Genomic DNA, 26,475 nt, shown 5'->3' on the forward strand with positions numbered 1-26,475 from the left:
AGCTAATCTATGACCCAGCAATTGCACTACTGGGTATTTACCCCAAAGATACAAATGTAGTGAAAAGAAGGGGCACATGCATCTCAATGTTCATAGCAGCAATGTCCACACCACAATAGCTAATGTGTGGAAGGAGCTGAGATGTCCTTCAACAGATGAATGGATAAAGAAGATATGGTTCATATTTACAATGAAATATTATTCAGCCATGAGAAAGGATGAATACCCATAATTTGCATTGACATGGATGGAACTGGGGGGGGTGGATTATGCTAAGTGAAATAAGTCAAGCAGAGAAAGACAATTATCAAATGGTTTCACTCATATGTGGAACATAAGGAATAGCATGGAGGACCACAGGGGAAGGGAGGGAAAACTGAATGGGAAGAAATCAGAGAGGGAGATGAACCATGAGAGATTATGGACTCTGGGGAACACAGAGGGTTTTGGGGGCGGGTGAGGGGAGGAGATAACAGGGTGATGGTGCTAAGGAGGGCACGTATTGTGATATGCACTGGGTGTTATACGTAACTAATGAATCATTGAACACTACATCGAAAACTGATGATGTACTATACGGTGGCTAACTGAGCATAATAAAAAAAGATAAAATCTGTACAACTGGGTGTAAATGTAAATGTCAATTTTTTTCAAGTTTCAGAAACAGGTACCTGTGCATCTGAGGGCAAAGGGGAAAGGACTCATAGTAATGCCATCTTGTAAGTCCCTGTTTCACCTCTAGTGCCTCTTCACCGTTTGGGTTAGCTTTGGTCCAAACGAATTACCTTGATTTATTTGGTACTGTGAGCCTATAGATTCTTAATAAGGATTATTTAGTGAAGAAGATACAAACTGTGGAGTCAGGGAAGGGCAGCCTGCCTTGTCAGGGAAAAAAATAGAGAACGCTTAGCCGTTGGCACTTGTCTGATTAAACGGGATTATTCTAAAATGAGTAGTACATAGTAGGAACAGAAAGGAGGACAGGGAGATAATGAGAGACATTTGGCAGCAATGGCAGCTCTTTGTGGAGCTGACAGTATTTTGTACGCTCATGGTTAGCAAAACACTTCAGATGATGTAAAACAAGATGCTTTCCTCATGTTTAAGAGGAATGTTGTCAGATCATGCTTATCTGCACCTTGAACTCAATGACAATATACATTGCAACACATACTCAACACAATTTGCTAGAGACCACATTTGCATTTTGCTTGCAGAAGTGATTGTTGCATTAGATGTTGGTTTTAGATTTAATCCAGTCCCGATAACGAGTCACTTTGGTGTAAATTCCAGGCTTATTTTTTTTTCCACAGTCTATTCCCCAGCTTACTATTCCAATAAGATACCAGATGTTTCTATCACGTGCTATAACCAGAGGTCCTCCAGAATCACCCTGAAGAAGAAATGTACATTGTCAATAAAACAAATGAAAGGGAGTAAAAAGTGCAAGTTAATGAGCACGTGAATACCTACTAAATTAATTTTTTTAAATCAAGATATGTAAAATGAATTCTATTTTTACTTACTGTTAGTATTAATGTAACAGTAAGTTTATTACTTATTATCTCTGTTTTTATCTTACAACTTCTGCTTATCTGTGTAAATGTCTTCATTTGGGGGGCATTGTGAATAAAGCTAAGCTTTCAGTTTTATCTTGTGTAGTTTTTAGTTTTGTTCTATCTAAAAGGAAGCACAAATTGAACCTAAGTCCAGGTATACAATTCTTACATGAATGACGACCTTAAGGCTCAACTATATGTCACCTCCATGAAGCCTGTCCTGTTAACTAGATAAAATCACTTGCTATAAATTTGAATTGCACCTCGTACCACTCACACCGCTTGATAGGAAACTGTCCTGGATGTTATATTGTTGTGTAGTAATAGGTTTAAGAGGAGAAATATAATGCAAAGGACACTCCAGGCAAATGTGCATTATTTATTATAGACAGGGTTTTGTTTCTAAATCAAGATTTAATCCCTAGCCCTCATGAACTGGTTTGAAGTGTGTGAATCTTGAAGACTTACCTAATATCTTTAGCCTGAGGTGTAGATAAATGATTTTTAAAATCTTTTAGCAATGAACTTTTCATTCAAATGAAACATTATATGGAAGTCCCTTACAGATTTATTTTATAAGAACAATGATCCTGTATGAAGCAGTCCAGGGGTCTTGTGCTTTTAGCTCCCTTCCCTTTTCTTTCCATGCTTCTTAGTACCGTTTAGGGATCAATGGACAGAGTATGAAAACTCTGGTCTACTAAAAGTCATGCTCCTCATCTCCTTTACTGTAGGACCACATCCTAATTTAGGTCCTCAGTATTTTACTCTGCTATTGGTGAAGGAAGCAAGGGAGCATGGGCCAACAGCAGAGAACATCTGCTCTTATACAGATTTATGTTCCTGCTGAAGAGTCATGTGATCCAGTTGTATTGTGGGCCACCTATTGTTTCTGCTTCTCCTCAGGAAGTAAAGTGAGTGGAAGGAGATCTTGTATTCTAGAACATGTAACCAAATCCTAGGATTTTATTCTTTTTGTTACTTGTGTGCTGTATTATTAGATTGTAAATTCATATGGATTCAGTGTAGGTTTTTTTAATATTTATGTTTCCTTCAGTAATTGCCACATTATCTTGCAAATTACAAAAAAACCCCACCCCTGAATCAATAAGTAAATGAATGTTCATTATATCACATTACAGACAGCCAATGGCAGATCAATGGTGCCACCTTCACATTTAGGAAAAAGCTGGTGTATGTGTCAAATTCTCAAACATTACCTAATCTTTCAAGAATTGTTAAACTGTTGGACCCACGTCAAAATCTTTATTATTTTAGTTACTTATTTTTAGTCTTTTAAGTAGCCTGAATTTAAAACTGATATTCTCCTTAAATGCTTAATAATTAAAGTTTTGTATGGTTTGGCGAAAAGCTATTTATTTGATTAGTTTTTAGATATAATTGGTGAGGTACCACTTTAATATGAATTAATGTGGATAAATATATTTTTTTCCTAATAGTGAGATTCTAGCTGAATGTACACTGCTAAAGGTCAAAGGGTTAAGTACTGGTAAAATGCTTCTCTGTTGGCCATGGAGTTATCTGCAGACCTCATTCCACAGTGCCTTACAAGTAGTAGGGATTATATACCTAAGTGGTTACCACTGTGACTTGAAGCAATGATTGTGTGGCTTTCTGGCTTGGTTTCCATTATCTGCTTCCAGTTTTTTTTTCTCTAATTAAAGTTCTAATTTGCAACTGATGGTCATTTTTTACAAATGGTTTTGGAAAATAAGAGGGTGATAAAAGAGGAGTATTTCTTATAGTTCTCCTAGTCCCTCTTTTTACACTCTCCTCTCTCCTCCACAACCTAATTTTTGGGGGTCATATGAAGTGACATTGGTCTATGGTCAGTATAGCCACCTCTAGTCAACAAATTCATTTCTGTGGATTTGAGTTGATTCTTACCTCACAGGCATCTAGTTTTCCTGTTAAGAATCCAGCACATATCATTCCTGATGATACGGCACCACCATATACATGAACTTGATTACATATATCATTACTTATGATCTCTACTTCAACTTGTCTCAGAGTATTGGGAAAGGGACCTAGAGAAGAAAAAAAAGTAATAGATGAAGAATTTTCACATTGTTGCTTATGATAGTTAATTGTTGTATCTTAAAAAGGATGAATCAGTGATAAAATATCTTTTTTTTTTAAAGATTTTATTTATTTATTTGACAGAGAGAGATCACAAGTAGACAGAGAGGCAGGCAGAGAGAGAGAGAGAGAGAGGGAAGCAGGCTCCCTGCTGAGCAGAGAGCCGATGCGGGACTTGATCCCAGGACCCTGAGATCATGACCTGAGCCGAAGGCAGCGGCTTAACCCACTGTGCCACCCAGGCGCCCCATAAAATATGTCTTGAAGTTGACTGTGCTCAGTGACAGTGCTCAGGTTCAAATTCTATTTCTTATGTGTCTTCTATGTGCTAGGTACCATTCTTGGCACATTTACTTCCACTGTCTTACTTAATCCTTGCAATAACCAACAAAGATAGATAAGAATATTTTCTTTTTAGGGGTGCCTGGGTGGCTCAGTGGGTTAAGCCTCTGCCTTCGGCTCAGGTCATGATCTCAGGGTCCTGGGATAGAGCCCCACATAGGGCTCTCTGCTCAGTGGGGAGCCTGCTTCCTCCTCTCTTTCTGCTTGCCCCTCTGCCTACTTGTGATCTCTCTCTGTCAAATATATAAAAATCTTTAAAAAAAAAAGGATATTTTCGTCTTTAGATGAGAAAGCCAAAGCTTACCCAGTTATGAGTCTTGCTATGATCACATAGTTAAATGTGTAATAATATTAGATTTAAACATTAGATTTAAATTAAATTTAAATGAGAGCACTTCTCACCACCTGAGATGATCTGTGGTAGTTCACCTTACCTTACCTTACTTGGAAATCTGCCACTTCACTCTAAAAAGGACACAGCAATACTGGGAATTGAGAATCCTTTAGGAAGAGGAGTACAGAGCAATGTTGTACTCTGTACTCTGTACTCAGAAAATCAAAAAGAAATTTTAATACTGAGTAGATGGAATGCTATTGTTTCATGAGAAAGACCATGTCTACTTCAATCTTAAATGGCTATCCAGACTAATTCCAGGGTAAGTAACAAATACCAGGAGAAGAAACAGATTGTGTTTTATTAATGACCCATGCATTTATTGATTTGTTGTATGAAAAGTACCATTTCATTGTGTATTGTATGGTTTTAGTCATTGTGTTCTCATTACCCCTTAACAGCTTTATAAAACTAATTAATTAATTAATTAATCTTTTTAAAAAATTTAAATTCAATTAGCCAGTATATAGTACATCATTAGTTTTTAGTGTAGTGTTCAATGATTCATGCATATAACAAGTGTAGCAACTTTTAAACACTGTTAGTCCTTCATGTAAAGATGGGTACTCTGTTTATAACAGTTTTAAAGACAATTGAGAAGAGGAAGGAGAGCAAGGCTGTCAGTTTGATCAACTAGTCAGGGTAATTCTGTGCTAAAGACTCTGGTCTTGGAGGCAGTACATAGGAGTTTGAACACTGCATAATTTATGTGCTATTTAGCCCTATGCGCTTTACTTAATCGTAGTAAGCTTCATTTTACTCACATGTAAAATGAGAAAATGGTACCTATCTCACATGTTTATTGTGAGCTACAAAGTAATTGATGTAATCAGTTATGATAGTGCTTTGTCCCATATTCAAATTTTAGTCAATGGAAGCTATTGGAGTGAACTGTAGAGTTCAGGATTATATATTTAAAACCCTCCTGGTACAAAGCTACACTTCGATGACTGCTGAGTGCTAGAGCTTTTATGAGAAGATCTAGGTTTCTAGGGATTTTGTCACTAACTGTAAATAAATCCAATCCTCTATATTAACACTAGTAAATTCACTTACCTGGGACTGACCATCTTGCTGAAAAACTAAGCCTAAATCCTCTACAGTCATTAAAGTTATATAAGTTCTAGTGAATTTCTTCACCATTTTTAAGGATGAGAGGGTCATTATGTGACCATTTCCTCTTCATTTCTGATTCTCCTTGAAATGTTCCCAGGGAAGAGTCTGGTCACCATCTGTTCTTTATACAGATTTTTAGAACACTCTAAATCATTTGTGTAGACGCTTCAGGAGTATTCAATACTATCTCTTTTGTTCTGATTGACATTTAAAATGTATAGATATTCCTAGGCTTTTAATCAACTGAATCTCAAGTACTTATAATTTGTGTGCTTACTTTTATGTTTTATGTTATGGTAATTAGTCTAAGATGCTAGGTTTTAAATTTTAAATTCTTATTGTTCTTTAAATTCAACTTTTAAAAAGTCAATTCAGGTGCATAACAATATAATAAGCTATTTTACATTATCAAACATTCAAGGAAGAAATTATCCAGAATAGAAAATTTCCATTTTACAAATTTCCATTTTACAAATCTGTTCCAAGATTTCTAATTAGATACAATTGGATAAATTTTGGGAGGTAGGAGAAGAAAATCTTAGTCCTTATCTCAGTTTCAAAATGCAGAGAAAACCATAATCCAATATTGAATACTTAAGTTTTGACTAATGTCTTATAAATTCATAATGTTATTCCTGAAAAGTATGCATCTTGTTAGAGTAAACAGATCAGTGCTTGGTAATCTGCACACTACAGGGCATTGTAGGGCATTCATCCATGATGAAGTCCCAAAGCACTCACAAACAACTACTCTGGGAGTGGGTGGTGTTAAGTTTAATTAGGGTCGACAGAAAGTGTAACTGGTATTGCCCTAGTGGTAGATGCTATCCAATTCTTCTCCAATCATTAAGTGGCCTGTTTAATCCCAAAGGATTTGATTCCCCTCCGTACTCATTACCATTCCTTACAAAACAAGGCAGACCCCCCAGAGATGAGGAAAAGAATTTTCAGATTATAATGATAGTACAAAAAGCTGGACTCAGTCTCAGAATTTTGAAGTACATATGGAAGGCAAGCAGATTTCTGTAAAAATGAAGTGACAAAGACTCAGTAGATAAAAGCTATACTTGGAGGAAGTACATAAATAAGACTACAACTTTTTAGCAAGAGTCTGGAACAAGAGTCAGAAATTCAGATGCAGATTAGACTATGTGCAGGTTGATCACCTAAGAGAGGTAGAAACTGGAGACTCACAGCAGGATCTAAAGGTCTATCTTTGCACTTTATTGTGTGTTAGTAAATGTAGTAAAATGTCGTACTTGTGAACTTTATAAATCCTGAGGCCCAAAACTCCTCCAAAGTTACGTGGATTGGAGGGGCCACATTTAATATCTAGCATCATTCACGCCATTTAAGATAATGGTGCAAGGCTGTTTTTGTTTAGCTGCATGACACATTACAGAAGTTTATCATCATTACTGCTCACAAATCACATACTTTAAGATTCATGCAGCCATAGCAGAATCTCTGCATATGAAGACAGTCACAGAAAGAAGGAATGTGAAAAAATATACTTGAATAATTTTTGAAAAGAAAGTTATAACTAACTTCCAAAGTAACCCATAAAGAAGGCATTAGACATAGATGCTATGTAATAGTTCTAGCCAAAGTTTCCAAAAGTCACCATATCTAGATTTTTCTATGTGCTGTTTCATGATATTTTCCAAGGGACATCTTGATTTCATCTCTTATTTTCAATATTGTGATTTTCAATTTTATTTTACATCTCCATTCAAATGGAAGATAGGTTTGCATTTTTTGCTTAGCTTTTTTTTTTTTTTAACTGAGATACTCACCATTAGCTTTTAATGCTCCCCATCCAGTGACAAACACTGAACTCTGAGGCAAGACTTCAAAAGTAGCATTTGGGAGACAGACTCTGCCCACATCATTGGAAAATAGGACAGGGGTGGAGAGCTTCACCACAGCGATGTCATCGTCATGCTTATGGGCAGCGTAGTTTTCATGAATGATAATTGATTGTATCTTTCTTCTCATCAGTGGAGGGCTGAGAGTTGTTCCAAAACTAGCCATCCAGAGTTTGGGGTTTTTGTAACTGATCACAGATGAAAAGGATTATGGTTGATTCATTTCTGATCTAAAGTTGCCCAGGACTCTGAATCAGCATGAGACATAGGGGTGGTAGAAGGGCAAATTGTTTAAGGTGATAATTGGTGGGTCTTCCCACCTTATTTGAGGCTTCACCCCCCAGGACTGCTTTCTTTCATTTAGCTGATCCAAATGCCCCCATTCTAAGGTAGCTTAAATTACTTCCTTTGAGAGGAAGTTTGTATTTTCTAAAGGGAACAAAATATTATTGCTATTTTTGATATAAAAGTAATACAGATTTGTTGAAGAGGCTATAAATAAATAAAAATTAGACATATGTACATATCCACACACATGTATACCTTCATATGCATTTAGTTATATAAATGTCCGTATAGCTATGAGGGGAGAAAAAGAGAGGGAGAAAAGGGAAGAGGAGAGTGAAAGGTGTCATACTGGAGCCACACCTTGTATATTGTTTTCTTATCTTTTCTTTTTAGTTAACATTTTACCCAGGATATTTTCCCATATTATATGAATTTCCCTAGTTATTACTATCTTTTTATTATCTCCATATATCCCATATGTTAAATCTTCAAAAAAGATTAAAAATTGCAATCCTAAAGATAGTCTTGTGGGATAATCTGCTGTAAATTTGTGGGTTCAGATACTGTATTAGCAGAGTTTTTAAAAAAAATCTCAATATATCCTAGGAAAACTGCTGAGTGTGTTTAACTTTTGACAGCATCGGCTTGTTCTTAAAGTTAGGAAAATATATTCTGGGGAATATATTTTCAGTTGGAAATGAAGATTTCTCCAACTTTTCTACTCTTCTTTAGTAACTATCATCTGTTCCTAAGCCTGCTTCACAATCATGAGATCCTGTGGGAGACTAAGACGCTCATAAAAGAATGAAAGCACGTGCCTTTGGCTCTGGTCATGATCTCGAGGTTATGGGGGTTTCGGGGTCTGGGATGGAGCCCATATCAGGTTCCTGCTTAGTGGAGAGTCACCCCTCCCCCTGCTCATGCTCTCTCTGTCAAATAAGTAAATAAATAATCTTTTTAAAAAAAAAGAATGGAAAAAGGGACGAGAATTATAGGAAATGAAGGTGAGGAAAGAAAGTGAAATTGGTGATCCTGTTGGTACAGACTGAGGACTTACATGTCAAAGCAGTGAGCAGCAGTCAGGAGCCACTCCTCACTGATCAAAGAAGCTCCACAGAAATGGATGCCGTCCACGTGCAGGCTGGCTTGCCATGGCCAATCAGCTTTTTTTGCTGGAAACCCATCAGCTATTCTTTCCATAGATGGAAATTCCCTCCCTCTTCCACAGCCTGTCAGAAGGAAATAAGATAGTTATTTATTAATATCTTATTTTATTTTACTTGTCTGTTTTAGCTGACACACAACGTTACATTAGTTTTAGATACATTACACAGAGATTCAACTTTTCTAAGCATTATGCTATGCTCACAAGTATAGCTCTAAGATGGTTATTTATAACCACAGTTATAAACATGTGTGGGTGTGTTTGGCACATAGTTAAAGATGGAAACATTAATAGGTTTGCCTTGCCTTTAGAAAGTTCATTGAAATTATATAATAAAATAGCGATTATTCACATTGAAAAAGTATTGACTTAAAAAAGTAAACTATTTAATGTCCTCCCTGGTACATTTAAAGCAACTTCAGCTCAAGGTTTTTTTTTTTTTTTCATATCTTTCTAGGTCATTTTCTTATGTATGACGATGTATTCCAGTGATATTTGACAAATTTTGTGTGTCAAAAGTACACTATTTATTGCAGAAAAATACCATTTGTACACTTAAAATGCTTGTCTAATATTATAACAATTACCCTACTATAACTTACGTCTCAAAGTTCACATATTAACATTAATGAGTGTCATCTAATTCTAAGCAAGATTTTCTACTTTAACAAAGTGAGCCAAAAAAAAAGAAATATGATAAAATGATAGGGAATTGTTCAAAGAAGTTGTCAATGAAATTTTCTGTGAGGAATAACAAGTTATTCTCACATAAACATTCCCAATTATTAGTAGTAATTTTTCCCATCATGGAGAGTTAAGTCATGCATCCATTCAGAGATATTATATACTTTGGGGAAATAGTAAACGTGGGGATAGAGAAACTCTAGCAGTATTTTGAGTTTTAGAATTTGATTTGCAAATATTGCAGTGATATTCTCAAACTTACAGCTGTTCAGAATGTGTTCTGCTTGTGCTTCATTCATATCTGGAAAAAAAAACCAAGATGATTGCTCAGTAATGGAACAATTATAATTTGAAAATACTATGCTTACATGTCATGAATGTTTCTGGTTAGCATGAACAGAATTATTCAGGAATTTCTTAAAGACAATAAAATAAATTCCTACAAAAAGGAGAGGCCTGGATATAAATTCTTTCTTCTATTTGTGGACTCTAAGAAAATCCTGGTTTATAATTTTAAAATCATTGGCATTGAGAAGGATATTGTTTGTCTGGAAAGAGGACTACATCTAATTAATTTAGCCATACCAATTTATTAAAATGCAGGTTATGCTGAAGAGGATCTAGGACTACTTTCATATATGTACTATTATATGGTGGATACCATTTCCTTTTGTCCTCGTTCATATGTTAGTGATAGGGTAAAGGCACTCAAAGCATCTTAGATGCTGACATCTCCACAGAGGCTCCAACTGGAATAAAGATCTACTAGTGTAATAACAAATCCTCAATACATATTAGTCATTTTATCATAAACTGAAACAAAAGGAAGCATGATCAGTGAATATTCCCTAAAATTATATGAATTATTCCTTATACCAGACAGTATAATAAGCAATCCAAATCCATGTTTTTGTTAAGATGAAAACCAGTGTAGAGTTTTGGTAAGCTTGCAAATTAATCAATCTTTCAGTCAGACTCTAAAGAGGAACATTGTGTTCAACTGCTAGGAACTCTGCTTATGTTTATGTCTATGTTTATTAGAATAAATCCCTTAGAATTAGGTTTTGCCAATAATAGCAATTCTCTAGTGGCTTCCCTGATCTTTAAAATAACCCCAAAATTCCTACCTGGAGCTGTATGACATGGTCCCTATTTATGTCTTTGTTGTCATGTTGAACTGTTCTTGCTTTAAGCCACTACTCAGTGGCTACCCTAGCCTTTCTGTTTCTTGACTGTGCCAAGGTATTTCTACAGTCTTTGTTCTAGTTGTCCCTCCTTGCAGAAATACTCTTCCCTTGACCATTTTCATGGTTGATTCCTTGTTGTCATTCAAATCTTAGCTTAAAAATCCTCTCCTCAGAGAGACTTTCCGTGTCACATCAAAGTAGCCTCCCACTCCCTATTCTCTGTATGGAAATTCATATTATTTGATATTACTTTGTTTATATACTTGTTTAATGGACCATTATCTTTTTTATTTCAATTAAAATGTTCTATGAGGACAGGTAATTTAGTTCCTGGCACAAATAGATTCTGCTGAGATAATAATGAGCAGTAATAACTAATAGTTTACTGTGTCCTACGTACTAGCGACTGTACCAAACACTGCTATATCCACACAATAGTATTATGAGACAAAACTATTAAGGACATGGCTTAAATACTTCTCAAGGTAAGAAACTTGTCCTACAACCATTTCACTGTAAGGTCGATTATAATCTAGTGTTACCTGCTGTAGGTTATGGATCAGTGAGGGGGTGGAATTATGGTTACTTCACAGATAACTTTAGCCTTGGCTCATTTCTATCAGCAGAAACTACTGATGAACTTCCATGGTGATGCTGTATCTCATATGCACACATTATCTAGTAGATGTGTTCCACATGCAGGATAAAAGAAGTTAAATATCTCCAGTTCTAGAACAAGATTGTGTAGACTCACTTTTTTCTGCTCTTCTTCTATAAATACAACTAAATACCCTGAAAATTATCTAGCAGATAATAAAAGAACTCTGAAAGCTGGAAAGAGGTAGGCAAAATGACTAGAGACTACAGTGTTTTAAGGACAATGTGGTGAGTTTCCTAGTGTTGTGTTCATCTCACATATACTCTGGACTGGAGACCAAGAAAGGCCTGCAATCTGGAACCATCAATGGGTATAGACAAAAAAATCTCAAGAATAATCTGTTCTCTCCATCCAAATACAGGGAAAGAAGAAGCACAACAAGACCTAGTGAGGAGCCCAAACCTCCTGCTTCACAATACAGGGCTGACTATCCATTTTGTCAGAAGTTGTGACAGCAAGAAGACTTTGACCATCCTAAACCCTACTTTCTAACCAGGGGATCAGCTTGCAGACAGATACCCACAGGAACAACATCAACCTTTATACACCCAGTGATATAAATAGGTTCAGGCCCACTGCACCCCTCCACAAATGATAACCTAGGGATGGAAAGCAGCCTAGAGAAGCCTGTTCTACTCCCCCATATGTTGCTGGCAGTAGGGGTTGAGAGGAAGCTCCAGAAGACTAGAATAGTACTGCAAGGGCTCTGAAAACCAAATTGTTATTGAAACAATGGAAGTAGGTGAGACTACACTCTAAACATAAATAAGTGGACTACCTGCTAAAATAAAAGAATTAAATAGGATCCAGAGTCTCCTAACATAATAATCAAAAGGTTTGAATACAAACAAAGTTACTTGCCATACCAAAACCCAGGAGAACTACAATGTGCACGAGAAAAGACAATCAACTGATGCCAATACTGAGGTGAATAAGATGTTGGAAGTCTCGGATGTGGATTTTAAAGCAGGTGCCAGAAAAAGAACTTAGTAGTCAATTACAAATTCTCCCAAAACATGTAAAAAATAAAAATCTAAGCTAAGAAACAGAAGTTATAAAAATCAAATAAATGGAGGGGTGTCTGGGTGGCTCAGTTGGTTAAGCGTCCAACTCTTGATCTCAGCTCAGGTCTTGATCTCAGAGTTCAAGCCCCATGTTGGGCTCCACACTGGGCATGGAGCCTATTTAAAAAAAAAAAAAAAGGAAAATTATAGGACTGATAATAACAACAATAATAATAATAATAACAGTAATAATAATAAAAAAAAAACCCTGTTAGATGGTCTTAATAATAGAGTGGAGATGGGGGATAGAATCACAGTAAATTCCAATGAAATTAAATAATATTTACTCAGAAGAAAAGAGAGAAAAGAGACTGAAAAAAAATTAACAAAGCCTGTGAGATTTGTGGGATAATAACAAAAGATTTAACATTCATATCAGAGTTCTAGAAGGAGAGAAAAAGAGTATGAGACTGAAAAAGTATTCTAGGAAATAATGGTTGGAAACTCCCTAGATTTAGCTAAAGACAAAGATGTATAGATTCAAGAAGCTGGGAAATTCTCAAATAGGAAAAACTCAAATCCCCTCCAAACCCATTATAATTAAGTTACTAAAAGCTAAAGACAATGAAAAAAATTCTTAAAAACAGAAAAATGATACATTACCTATAAAGTAACACCAATTCAAATAACAGCAGTTTTCTCATCTGAAACCATGGAGGACAAAAGGAAGTGGCATAGCATTTTTCAAGTTCTGAAAGAAAAAACTATCAACCATGAATCCTATATCCATTGAAACTATATTTAGAAATAAAGGTATTCTAGGATGAAGGTACATGAAAAGAATTTCAGTTTCTAAAAGACCTACTCTTGGCTAATGGCTAGAGGACGCTCTCCAAACAAAATACAAATGATAATGGAAGAAGGCTAGTACCTTCAGAAAGGAAAGAGACAGAATATGTAAAAACATAAATATACATAATAGACTATTTTTCACCTCCTAGGTTTCTTTAAACTTATTTTATGGTGAAACCAGAGATGCAACACCATCTGATGTGCAGAATATATAGAGAGGAAATACTGATCTGATGTGCAAAATATATATAGAGAAAAATGTATCTAAAAATGGGGAGGACAAAGAAACCAAAATGGAAGCAAAGTTTCTACACTTCATCTGAAATGGTATAATGTTGCCACCAGTAGGCTATGACGTTATGTGTGTGTATGTTAATACCTAGTGTAGCCACTAGAACAGTTATACATAGGGATAAACTCAAAAACATTACAAATAAATGAAAATGGAAATCTAAAATAAATGTTCATGTTACTCACAGGGATGGAGGGAAAAAGGGACAGAGGAACAAGACACAGGACAAAAGAAAGCAAATAATTAAATGAAAGATTTAAGCTCTAACATAACAATACTTAATATGTGGATGGTTTAAATACATCAATTAAAAGACAGAGTGTGATTAGGAAAACATGACTCAACTATTATCTTTTTACACTGAAATTTCTAAATTGAAAGTAAAAGGATGGAAAAAGATCTTACAAATAGGAATCTAAAAAAAAGCAAGAGTGGCTCTATTACTATCAGATAAAGTGGACTTCAGAGAAAAGAAAATTACTGGGTACCTAGAGGGACATTACATAATGATAGAAGGATCAATCTACTAAGACGAAGTAACAATTTTAAATGCATGTTTACAAATAGCAGAGCTTCAAAATACATCAAGCAATAACTAAAATAGCTAAAGAAAGGAATAGAAAAATTCACAGTTGTAGCTGGGAACTTCAGCAGTCTCCAATATCAACAGATGTAATTACCAGACAGAAAGTCAGCAAGGATATAGCATTAAACAACACTATCAACAACAATGTCTAACTGACATTTATAAAACTCCATGCAACAATAACAGAAAGCACATTATAAACATGCATGGAGCATTCATTAAAATAGACCATATCCTGTGTCATATTTAAAAGAATTGAAATCAGAATACGTTCTCTATTCAGAGTGGGGTCAATTAGAAATCAATAACAGAAAGGGAAGGAGAAAAATCTCCAAATACTTGGGAATTAAGCAACAGACTACTAAACAATACATGTATTCAGGAAGAAGTCCCAAAGAAAATTAAAAATTACATAGAATTGAGTGAATATGAAAGTACGACATAGCAAGTATTGTGGGATGCAGATAAAGCATTACAGAGAGGAAAATTATAGCACTAAATGCTTATTTAGAAAAGAGAAATGATCTCAAATCAGTATTCTTGAGTTCCTAACAAAAAACAAACAGACAAACAGAAAAAGAAGAGCAAAGTAAGCCTAAAGTAAGGAAGAGGAAGGAAATAGTGAAGAACAAACTATTGATACACACATCAACATGGATGAACCTCAAGGAAATTATGCTGAGTGGAAAAGGTCAATTTCAAAGATACAAAGTGTATGATTTACATGACATTCATGAAATAATATAATTATAGAGATGGAGAAAGGATTAGTGGTTGCCAGAGGCTAGGATGGGTGTAGTTATAAAGAGGTAACACAGGGGAATCTTGATATGGTACAGTAGAATATATTGAGTGTGGTAGTAGTTATGTAAGGCTACATACGTGATAAAATGGCATAGAGCTATACCTACACAAATGAGATCATATAACTGTGAAATCTGAATAAGCTCAATGGATTGTATTTATGCCAATTTCTTCATTTTGATGTTGTGCTATAGTTGTATAAGATGTTAACATTACCAAAGGCCGGGGGGAGCATGCAAGCGCATAAGATATCCCTGTAAATTTCTTTGCAACTTCTTGTGAATCTATAATTATTTCAAAATATTTTTAAAAATCAAGCACCCTATATAAAATCAGTGCACTAAAATTAACTGTATTTCTATACAGTAGCAATGAGAGAGAAGAAAGAGAAATTAGGGAGTTGATCCCATTTACAATTGCTCCAAAACCCATAAGAGACCTAGGAATAAACCAAACCAAAGAGGCAAAGGATCTGTACCTGGAAAACTATAGAACACTCATAAAATAAATTAAAATGACACAAAGAAATGGAAAAAAGTTTCCATGCTCATGGCCTGGAAGAACAAATATTGTTAAAATATCTATGCTACTTAGAGCAACCTATACATTCAGTGCAATCCCTATGAAAATACTATCAACTTTTTTCACAGACCTGGAACAAATAATCCTAAAATTTGTATGAAACCAGAAAAGACCCTGAATAGCCAAAGAAATGTTGAAAAAGAAAACCAAAGCTGGTGGCATCACGATCCTGGACTTCAAGCTATATTTCAAAAGCTGTAATCATAAAAGCAGTATGGTACTGGCACAAAAACAGATACATAGATCACTGGAACAGTGATGGATCCTTAACTCTATGGTTAACTGATCTTTGACAAAGCAGGAAAGAATATCTAATGGAAAAGAGACAATCTCTTCAACAAATGTTGTTGGGAAAACTGGACAGCCACATGCAGAAGAATGAAACTGGACCATTTTCTTACACCGTACATAAAGATAAACTCAAAATGGATGAAAGACCTAAATGTGAGATAGGAATCCATCAAAATCCTAGAGGAAAACACAGGCAGCGACATCTGTGACCTCAGCTGCAGAAACTTCTTGCTAGACACATCCCCAAAGGCAAGGGAAACAATGGCAAAAATGATTATTGGTACTTCATAAAGATAAAAAATTTTTGCACAGCAAAGGAAACAGTTGACAAGAACAAAAGACAACTGACAAAATGGGAGGAGATATTTGCAAATGTCTTATCAGATAAAGGAGTAGTATCCAAAATTTATAAAAAGTTTATCAAACTTAACACCCCAAAAAACCAAATAATTCAGTTAAGAAATGGATAGAAAACATGAATAGATATTTCTCCAAAGGAGACATGTAAATGTCCAACAGACACATGAAAAAGTGCTCCACATCACTCATCATCGGGAAAATACAAATCAAAACCACAATGAGATATCACCTCACACCAGTTGGAATGGCTAAAACTAGTAAGTCAGGAAATGACAGGTGTTGGCGAGGATACGGAGAGGGGAGATCTCCTACACTGTTGGTGGGAATACAGGCTGGCCCAACCACTCTGAAAAACAGTATGGAGGTTCCTGAAAAAGTTGAAAATAGAGCTACTCTATGACCCAGGAATTGCACTACTGGGTATTTACTCCAAAGATACAAATGCAGTGACCCAAAGGGGTATCTGTTCTCCAATGTTTATAACAGCAATATCCACAATAGCCAAACTAAGGAAAGAGCCCAAATGTCCACTGACTGATGAATGGATAAGGAAGATCACACACACACACACACACACACACACACACACACACACACACAGGAATACTACGCAGCCATCAAAAATGAAGTTTTGACATTTGCATTGATGCGGATGGAACTAGAGGGTATTATGCTAAGCGAAACAAGTCAATCAGAGAAAGACAATTATATGATCTCACTCATATGTGGAATTTAAGAAACAAAACTGAAGATCATAGGGAAAGGAAGGAAAAAGTAAAACAGGATGAAATCAGCGAAGAAGACAAATCTTAAGAGACTCAATCAAAGGAAACAAACTGAAGGCTGCTGGAGGGTTGGTGGGTGGGGGCAAGGGATAACTGGGTGATGGACATTAAGGAGGGCATGTGATGTAATGAGCACTGGGTATTATAAAGACTGATAAATCACTGAACTCTACCTCTGAAACTAATAATACACTATACGTTAATTAATTCAATGAATTCAATTAATTAATTGAATTTAAATTAAAAAAATAAATCAAGCATCCTGGAAGAAAGTCTGAATTATCTTTCTTTTCTTTTTATGTACTATTTTAAACATTGTCATTTGAAAAACTAATCAGATAGTGTGCAGTCCAAAAATGTAAGGGGAAAACAATATATACCTTGGTATACCAAGGTATTTCCTTCCTTTCCTTTTCTTTCCCTTCCTTTCCCATCCCTTCCCTTCCTTTCTTTTCTTTTCCCTTACATTTCCTTGTCACTCAGAATCACTGGAGAGAATTCTGACTTCTATATAATGAGAAGAAAGGCCATAAATATTTTATATTTTATATTATGTAATATAAAATATGTCATATTTTATATTATAAATCACAAGGCTATAAAGTTTAGGAAAAAATTCACCTAATTATCCATGAGCATTTCTACAATTTTTTAAATTCTACAATTCTACAATTTTTTTAATTCTACAGTTTTTTAAAATATCTACATGGACAACTATTTAGCAAACTTGCACTTATTAACTCTGAAAGCCAAACTCAAAGCTTCCCCTTGAGCTTTAGTATGATCCTGTATAAGTTACTTTTGAAGGATTATATCTAACATTTTCTGCATTGTTTCTTCTGTGTTAGACTTAAGATTATTTGCCAACTAACTCTTCCAGTATTTGTGTTTTGGGGCTATGTGTGTGTTTTGGTTTTTCAGTTACCTTTTTCAAGACATGTTATCAATTCTCCAACTTCCTAGGATCAGGGGTGCTAAAGATATCTGTGAAAGTCCATAAAATAATACATTACATTAAAATGTTTATACTTGTCCTTTTCAAAGCATTTTTAAGTTTTTCCAAAGGATAAGTTTCATAGTTGCTACTAATTTCATTTTGCAAAACAGGAACTAAGAGTTTCAGCAACTTACCCTAGGCTGCCCTACTGTGGTTATTGTTGACATGGGTCTCCTGAGCTCTAGTCTAGAGTTCTTCCTACCACTACCTTCAGACTTTCTTCTAGAATGCATTCCAGGCATTTTCTTTCTACCCTATATACGGAAATTATTTCTATGAGTTTTGTTTTTAAAATTTTTATGTATTTTTGTGTAGTTTAAAGCTCTATATGGAAGGAAGAATGGTCTAGTTTCCTCTGTGTTCTGTGGTGCTTGTTTAATTAAAGATTGCTTTTGTTTCCTGCCCACTTTCAAGAGAATGAGCTAGTTTATAGAGTTAAAGATAGATCATTTTATGTTCCGGCTCTCTGCTGAGTTCTGTGCTAATCTTCAAGATGTGATTGTAACTACAGAAAACATATTCCCTGTGTTCAAGGACTTGTCAGTCTTTTGCAGAAAAAGATGAAATAAAAAATAAACAAGTTAATTTCAGAATACCCTTGGTAAGCACAGAAAGGATGAATGCTAAATCCAAGGAGACCATTCCATGGGAATGAGGAATGTCTTAACTGTAACTTGCTCTGATTGGCAAGAGATCTGGTAATGGATAGTTTGCCACAGATACCTGAATAGACCAATCCCTCATCTAGATCCAGCAACACTATGAAGGACCTAAGTGCCCTAATACCACAAAGTCAGGGTGGACAGATCCAGAAATGACAGAGTTTAGGTTTGTAACGTTTGGCTTAATGGGAGCTCAAGATTAAATTAAATTATTTTTAAAATCAAAACTTCACACATACCTACTACATCCTTCAGAAAGTCTTGTCTTTGCTATCTAAAGCACAGAGCACTGGATTCAGAGTCTTACTCTGTTCTATCTGCATGGTTAACAGAATTCAATGTTGGGCATTACTCAAGAAACTTCAAGTTCTTATCTTCAAGCCATTTTTTTTTCCTTTTTGACTTTCACCAAACCTATAATGCAATCTACTCTTTTTTTTTTTTTTTAAGATTTTATTTATTTACTTGACAGAAAGAAATCACAAGTAAGCAGAGAGGCAGGCAGAGAGAGAGGAGGAAGCAGGCTCCCTGCTGAGCAGAGAGCCCGATGTGGGGCTCGAACCCAGGACCTGGGATCATGACCTGAGCCGAAGGCAGCGGCTTAACCCACTGAGCCACCCGGGCGCCCCGCAATCTACTCTTTTGTCAGCATATTATGATATATCTGCTCTAGCCCTCTGGAACTGTTTTGGGGGAAAAAGTACCAAGGGAAAACTTATTAGTAACTGTAATTACAAGTCAGCCTTAGTGTCTCATTTCATAGCTTATACAAATTCTTGTAAAATATGGCAACTTCAAGGTTAGTATATGTTAGGTTAACAATAGCCTTGGAATTATAAAGAGCTTTGTTTAATCTTATACCCCAAATATCTATTACGCAGTTCCTTATGCCTGTGAGGCAAATGACATGGTGCCTTTATGCCAGACACAGCTATCATCAGGGTCTGGCATTTTTCTTCTTCTGTCTCCTCCATGCCCTGGGCCAGTCCTATCCTCCATACTGTAGGAAGGCTCATGGTAGTGTCAGGAAAAAAATGACAAGTCTCCTTTCACAGGAGCCAAATCATGTTTGTATCCCTCATGTGATTTCTGTGTTCATGCCACTCTTTCATTCTGGATCCTGACTGGAGAGAGTGATAGAGCCGAAAGAACCAGACACCACAGATTCCTATATCAGTAGCAGAGTTTAGGCTTTTATCTCATACATGCTCAATTAATTCAAAGAACTGCACCAAACTCTTAAAAAAAAAAAGAAATATTGTATTTGGGTTACCGTATAATTTTTGTCTCATACGTATCTCCATACTAATCAAAGGAAGAAAATCTTTTGTGTTGATTGTGTGGAGATTTGTTTATTATCAAGTAAATGAGAAATTTAAAAATGAAAAGTGGTTTCATTTTATGGTGAAATAAAGCTTTCTCTGTAGATGAGAAGAATGGGAAAATGATAAACTCTAACAAGGGAAGGAAAATGGGATTTCTTGCCTTTCAGATAAGGTAATGAAGTATCTATCTTCAAGAAGCTTTCATTTGATTTCAACTTCTGATGCAAAATGTTGTCAGCTTGCCTTTTTACTGTGTCTGCATGGCTAGAAGCAAACTGAAACTTAAGCAAGACATCTGTTTTCAAACCATCATTACTTGAACTGAAAAAGAAAAACACCAGAATCAATGAATGAGTAATAGCCATATTTATAATTATTTTATACTCTAGTATTTAAGCATTAGTTATATCTTCTAGAAAATACAACATGAATACTTTATATATTTTACTGTTTTGGATTTCCTTCCTTCCTGTATCATATAGTTGTTAATACTGAAATTATCCCCTGCTTGTATAATTTGATCGTATTCAGAGAAAGCAGAGTATCTTAGCGATCTATATTTTTTTCTGGAAAAATACATAAAAAATGCTTAAAATACATAAAAAATCCATCAACTTTGTGTGTATGTGCATAAAGTTAGTAAAACAGAGAAGAGTATTTTCAAGGATTACAAGATTCTTTTGCTGAATGCAATAGTCTTTAAGAGGACAACCAGTAGAATATGTTGTATCACTATCCAAGCTAAGAAATTATTTCCTTACAAGTACTCTGTAAAGAAGAAATGACAATTAAATGTAATAATATTAAAATATTTTTGCTCTTGATAAATTTAAAATTTTTAGATCCTGTCCACAAATCAAACAATGAAAAATAATTAAGTGATACAAAGTTTCCTTTTATCATAAAAATTCATTAGTTGTGATTACCTAAAGTCAACAACATGAGACTTGATGTAATGATGATTTAAACTGGATCTTCGAAATATATTCTCTATCTGAGAAAAGAAAACAACAGCGTAGAACTTTTTAAAACATCATTTCACACATTTCAACATATCACAAAAATGCCTGTATAAAATTCGCAGTAATAGCATTTACTTCTAAGATTGTTTGCAACTATCCTTAGAAAGCTCATCTGGGCATAATCCTCTTGTCATAAGGTCACCTCTAAAATTGGATGTTGATACTTGAACAACTTGTCACATGATCAAAGATGTCTGATATATATCAAGAGTTGAATTAAGCTAGATATTTCAGTAGCCGGTATAAAATATACATTCGGATGGAAGTGCTGAGACTGAATTTCTTTGAAAATTTTGATGTGTATGGAATTAACAGCCATTATCAGTCAAGCTCGGTTATCATCATCATGGCTGTGATTGAAGGATCAGTTTTGTAGGCTTTAGTGAAGTTTTTGGACCATATTTTGATCCTGTGGTAGGTAAAAGGAGGAGAGGATGAGAATGTATATTTATCAGGTACTTCCTTAAAAAGAATATACTTATCAAGAAAAATACATGAAATGATTACTTAGAATAAGACAAAACTGTACATGCCACTTGTATGTCATTTTAGTTGAATAAATACTTTTCATTCAACTAATTTAACAATTTTTTTTCTGGTAAAGTGCCATGACATGTCATACTACATAGTTTGGTGAACATATTTATTGAAAAATAAATAGTTATTTAAAAATGAATGACCAGGGCACCTGGGTGGCTCAGTGGGTTAAGTCTCTGCCTTTGGCTCAGGTCATAATCCCAGGGTCCTGGGATCAAGCCCAGCATCTCTGCTCTCTGCTCCGTGGGGAGCCTGCTTCCCTCTCTCTCTCTGCCTGCCTCTCTGCCTACTTGTGATCTCTGTCTGTCAAATGAATAAATAAAATCTTTAAAAAAAATTGAATAACCACATGTTTTCCTTCTAATTATGAAGGGAAATTTGTTTTTTAAGGAAATAGTTTTATGTACACACATACATTATTTGGCAAAACAAATACATGTTCATTGTAAAAAGTTATACAAAGCAAGCAATACAGCAAAGTAAAGTGAAAAGCATCAAAATCATTTCCAAATCACGGTATAGAGAACCTGCTATTTACATTTTTGTTATGTACTTCCAGATGTTCTATATTCATTTATATATTTTTATATATGACATTTATATATCTTAAATATAATTGAAAAATTTCTGCCTGCCTCCTTCCCTTTTCTTTCCAATTCATCATTTTTTGTTGTTTCTTTTGAAATCACAGCTTTGTGAACCATACGTTATAACTGAACATATAAAGAGTTTAGATTACTGAGCGCTACAAGAACTTTCTAAAATTCATTTTAGGCACTAGTTTTAATCATTTCTCCTAGGACAGTATTTCCTAGGACTGTAATTTATAATCTAAATTAGTGGTCAGCAAATTATAGCCTGTAGGACAAATCCAGACAGCCACTGTTTTTGTTTGGCCCATCATCTAGGAATGATCTTCACATTTTTTTAACAGTCAAAAAAATCAGAAGACGAATAATATTCTGTGACATCTAAACATTTGACAAAATTCTACTTTCAGTGTCCATAAATAGTTTTATTGGACCATAGCCATACTCATTTGTTGATGTATTGCCCATGGCTGCTTTTGCATTACAATGACCGATTTGAATAGTTTCAGAGACCACATAGCCTGCGAAGCTGAAAATACTTTACTATCTGGCATCTTAGAGAAAAAAAATTTCCAACTTCTGGTCTAAATTACTATACTTTCCTTCTTTACGTTGGCTCCATTTATACTCTAGAGGAGAGAGCCAGTTCTGAGTAGGCCATTTATTTACTAGTCATCTCACTGAAGTATATTTTTATGGTCTTCCCATGTGGCAGACATAGTTACAGGCAACAGAAAATATGAGTAAGTAGACTTGGCCCCTCACAAATTCAGAGGGGCATAGACATACAAAATCATAATGATGTAACAAGGTGGTAAGCACTTTAACAGAGGTGTATGAAAGTTATGTGAGAGCACAGGAAACAGATGCTAACGTTTATTCAGACATAATTTGTCATACTTTTTATTTGCAATATAAACTAGTCTTCAGGATAACTCAGAGAGAGAGGAGAAATTATCCCTGTTTTGTAATTGAAACTTTGAGGGCTAAAGTAGCTTTTCCAAAGCTCAAAAACTGTCAAGAAGTAAAATTTGGATATGAATCTAGATGTTCTGACTTCAAAGCTTAGACGTACGAAACTCAGTATATTGCTTCCTACAAAAACTATACCCACCTTAATCAATTTTCTTTAATCAAAATTTCCTTCAGATGTATTTTTGAACAGACATGCCAACCCCACTCAGTTCCATCCTTTAATTCATTTCATCAGCTCATTTTGGTTAGGAAATGGATAAAGAACCTGGCAAGAATAATCTGTCATCTTCGGTCAGTGCTAGGCTCAGTAGAAGCTGTGTACACAACTGAAGTCTTCAGTAGAAGAGCTTGTCTGTATGTTTATGTGATATATTTTCAGGAATAAAGGTTTTGTGTAAGGTGCCTTGTGAGAAAGGTATCAGGGTCATACACACATTAGGTGCTTAATAATACAGTGATACGTAGTAGTGTATCACTGTATCATTGTGCCCAAATGATTGAACTGTGTTTCCAGATTAGTCTAATAATTTTTTTTTTATTTGAGCTATTTAATCTTTCTGTTGCGATCCTATTATTCGGTCTTTGGTGCAATTATTCTTTGCCCAGTGTATTTTTCCAATTTTCCTGAGATACTGTTGATTAAAGTTGCCAGGATTAGCAAACAAAAATATGGTTAAGTTTTAATTTCAGATAAACAATGGATCATTTTCAGTATAGGCATGTTTAAAATGTTGAATGAAATACATTTTCAGTAGGATCTAAAATTAAAAGTTCACTGAGAGGGGCATCTGGGTGGCTCAGTGGGTTAAAACCTCTGCCTTCGGCTCAGGTCATGATCCCAGGGTCCTGGGATCGAGCCCCGCATCGGGCTCATTGCTCATTGGGGAGCCTGCTTCCCTTCCTCTCTCTCTGCCTGCCTCTCTGCCTACTTGTGATCTCTGTATGTCAAATAAATAAATAAATAAAAATCTTTAAAAAAAATAAAAGTTCACTGAGAATTTTATATTTTATCTGGCATCCCCAACATAGGTATAATTTGATATTTTATCAACTTATCTCTTACTTTATTTTAACCTTCTACTTCACCATAGTATTGTCAGAGTAGGAATGATGACAGACTTACTTCATTATTGACTTTTTGTTGCAAGTCTCTTCTCATTTTTGAGTGTTCAGCTGAAAAGTCAGGATTATATTCAATACTGGGGATCTGGAATGAGGTCTGGTAATAGTAAAATTTCTGATCTGGAAGGGAGAACAAAAATGGTATGGTATTAGCAATGTAATGGGTTTCTCTTTAGTTCATTTGAACTGCATACATATCAAAGTAGAAGGAATAACATGCAAAAAGTCCTATAATGATGAACTCTTGGGAATTAAACATGTGATAGCTATGGCCAATACCTCCCTTTTTTTTTTTTTTTAACTAAAATTGATATATAATATTATATTAATTTCAGGTGTATAACATAATAATTTGATATTTGTATATACTCCATATATGCATATATATATGTGATATATATACATGTATATCATATCTTCTTTATTTTTCATAGTTGGACACTTAAGTTGTTTTTGTATTTTGGCTATTGTAAATAATGTTGCAGAGAACTTGGGGGTGTATATGTCTTTTCAAATTAGTTTTTATTTTCTTCAGAGAAATGCCCAGAAGTAGATTAGCTAACTCATCTGGTAGGTCTATCCTTAATTTTTTGAGAAATTCCCATACTGTTTTCCACAGTGGCTGTACCAATTTATACTCTAACAGTGTACAAGGTTTCCCTTTTTTCCCACATCCTTGTCAATACTTGTAACTTTTCTTTTCTTTTTGATGCTAGCCATGCTAACAGGTATGAGGTGATATCTCATTGTGGTTCTGATTTGTACTTCCCTGATGATGAGTGATGTTGAGTATCTTTTCATGTGCCTATTGGCCATTTGTATGTCTTCTTTGGAAAAATGTCTATTCAGGTTTTCTGCCCATTCCTAAATTGGATTGTCTGGCTTTTTGCTATTGAGTTATTTGAGTTCTTTATATATTTTGGATATTAATCCTTTATCATATATATGATTTGCAAGCATTTCTAACTCATTTTTAATATCACATGTTTTCATAGTCATGTGGTTGTCAGTTGTTTTCTGACAAAATTATTACCTGTTAGTGATAATTCATAAATTTAAACTATTAATTAGATTATGATAGAATGTAATATATTCTCATAAGTTAACCTTGAAGTCAGAATTGCTACTAAAATAATGTTTTTACTTTCAGTGCATTAAATATTATTAAACTATATAATAGCATAAGATGTGTTGCATTGTTCACAAGATAATATTATGTGAGCCAGTTAAAATTTTAAATGCTAGAATTAATTTTTGTAAAGGATGATCATTTCCCAAATGTAGATATGTTTAAACCAATTAATACTGCATTCTGCAAAGCTTACATACATTTAAGAAAATTATTGTTGCAATGAAAATTACACTTCAAAATATTAGAAAATACTAGGGTTTGAAATAAATTGAGTAGATCTTCAAATTTTTAAAAGAATACAATGAGATAGACTTACCAAATGCCAAAAAATAAACAAGGAGACCGATGATTATCGCTAGAACCAACACAACAGCTGTGACAATAAGGGCTGTCATCCATGGTCTCAGTGAACTTGTCCTTCGACCCAATATTGCTGGCCTTTTGAGAGAGAGTTGTGTATTAAAGTCAAACAGAACTTAAATACTAAAACCTTAGTTTTGCCTAGTTTTGATATAGAATTTTTTTTCCTAGAATTTGTGTTTAGCCCATATTGCATTTGGTAACATCTGAATATATTGTTCTATAAAGTTAGAAAAATACTGACAATGAAAAATATCACTGATTGACATTTGACTTTATATTTCGATTTTAAAAAGTCAGAATTATATAGCAGTTAACTACTGTTTCATATACTTCCTGGTTCATCATGCTAGTGTTCTGAAATATTTTTTTCTTTGTAAATGGTCAAATAACATATATTTGGCTCATGGGCTTCAAGTCCAAAAAGCCTCAAAGAATGAGGGCTTCTGGGTCACTCCTCTCATTCTGGCATGAACGAACAGGGGCTCAGAGTGATTACTAAAAACTTGGAGTTGGACACAGTCAATGATATGGTATTAGTAATGTAATGGGACAGATGGTAGCTATACTTGTGGTAAACATAGCAGAATGCATAAACTTACCAAATTACTAGTTGTACATGTGAAATAATATAACATTGTATGTAACTATACTTAAATAAAAAATAATAATAAAGATAAAACCTCAAAATTGGATGTTGAGGGAGTTGGAACTGGGTTTTGGGCTTTTGGAACTTTTTTCAAAACTCTATACTTAATCCTATAATCTCCATTTATAAAATGAGTAATCTGTAATACATATGAAAAGCATCTAAAATAGGACGGGTTGGAGAA

General features: G+C 34.8%; 1 protein-coding gene across 1 annotated transcript in view; it reads right to left on the bottom strand.

The window, feature by feature from the left end:
• Positions 1–1,021: 1,021 nt before the first annotated feature.
• Positions 1,022–26,475, bottom strand: part of LOC125094189 (transmembrane protease serine 11G-like) — a 33,896-nt gene continuing 8,442 nt past the window's right edge. Inside the window, exons 2-10 of the mRNA XM_047719862.1 lie at positions 25,599–25,757; positions 24,152–24,270; positions 20,831–20,898; positions 20,065–20,225; positions 9,782–9,820; positions 8,728–8,899; positions 7,311–7,570; positions 3,468–3,610; positions 1,022–1,393 (exon numbers count right to left, since the gene is read on the bottom strand). Coding sequence (XP_047575818.1) covers positions 1,232–1,393; positions 3,468–3,610; positions 7,311–7,570; positions 8,728–8,899; positions 9,782–9,820; positions 20,065–20,225; positions 20,831–20,898; positions 24,152–24,270; positions 25,599–25,757 — 1,283 coding nt within the window. The 3' untranslated portion in view covers positions 1,022–1,231. The remainder of the gene's footprint in view (positions 1,394–3,467; positions 3,611–7,310; positions 7,571–8,727; positions 8,900–9,781; positions 9,821–20,064; positions 20,226–20,830; positions 20,899–24,151; positions 24,271–25,598; positions 25,758–26,475) is intronic.

This window comes from Lutra lutra, chromosome 2, assembly GCF_902655055.1.
Source record: "Lutra lutra chromosome 2, mLutLut1.2, whole genome shotgun sequence".
NCBI classification, from domain to species: Eukaryota; Metazoa; Chordata; class Mammalia; order Carnivora; family Mustelidae; genus Lutra; species Lutra lutra.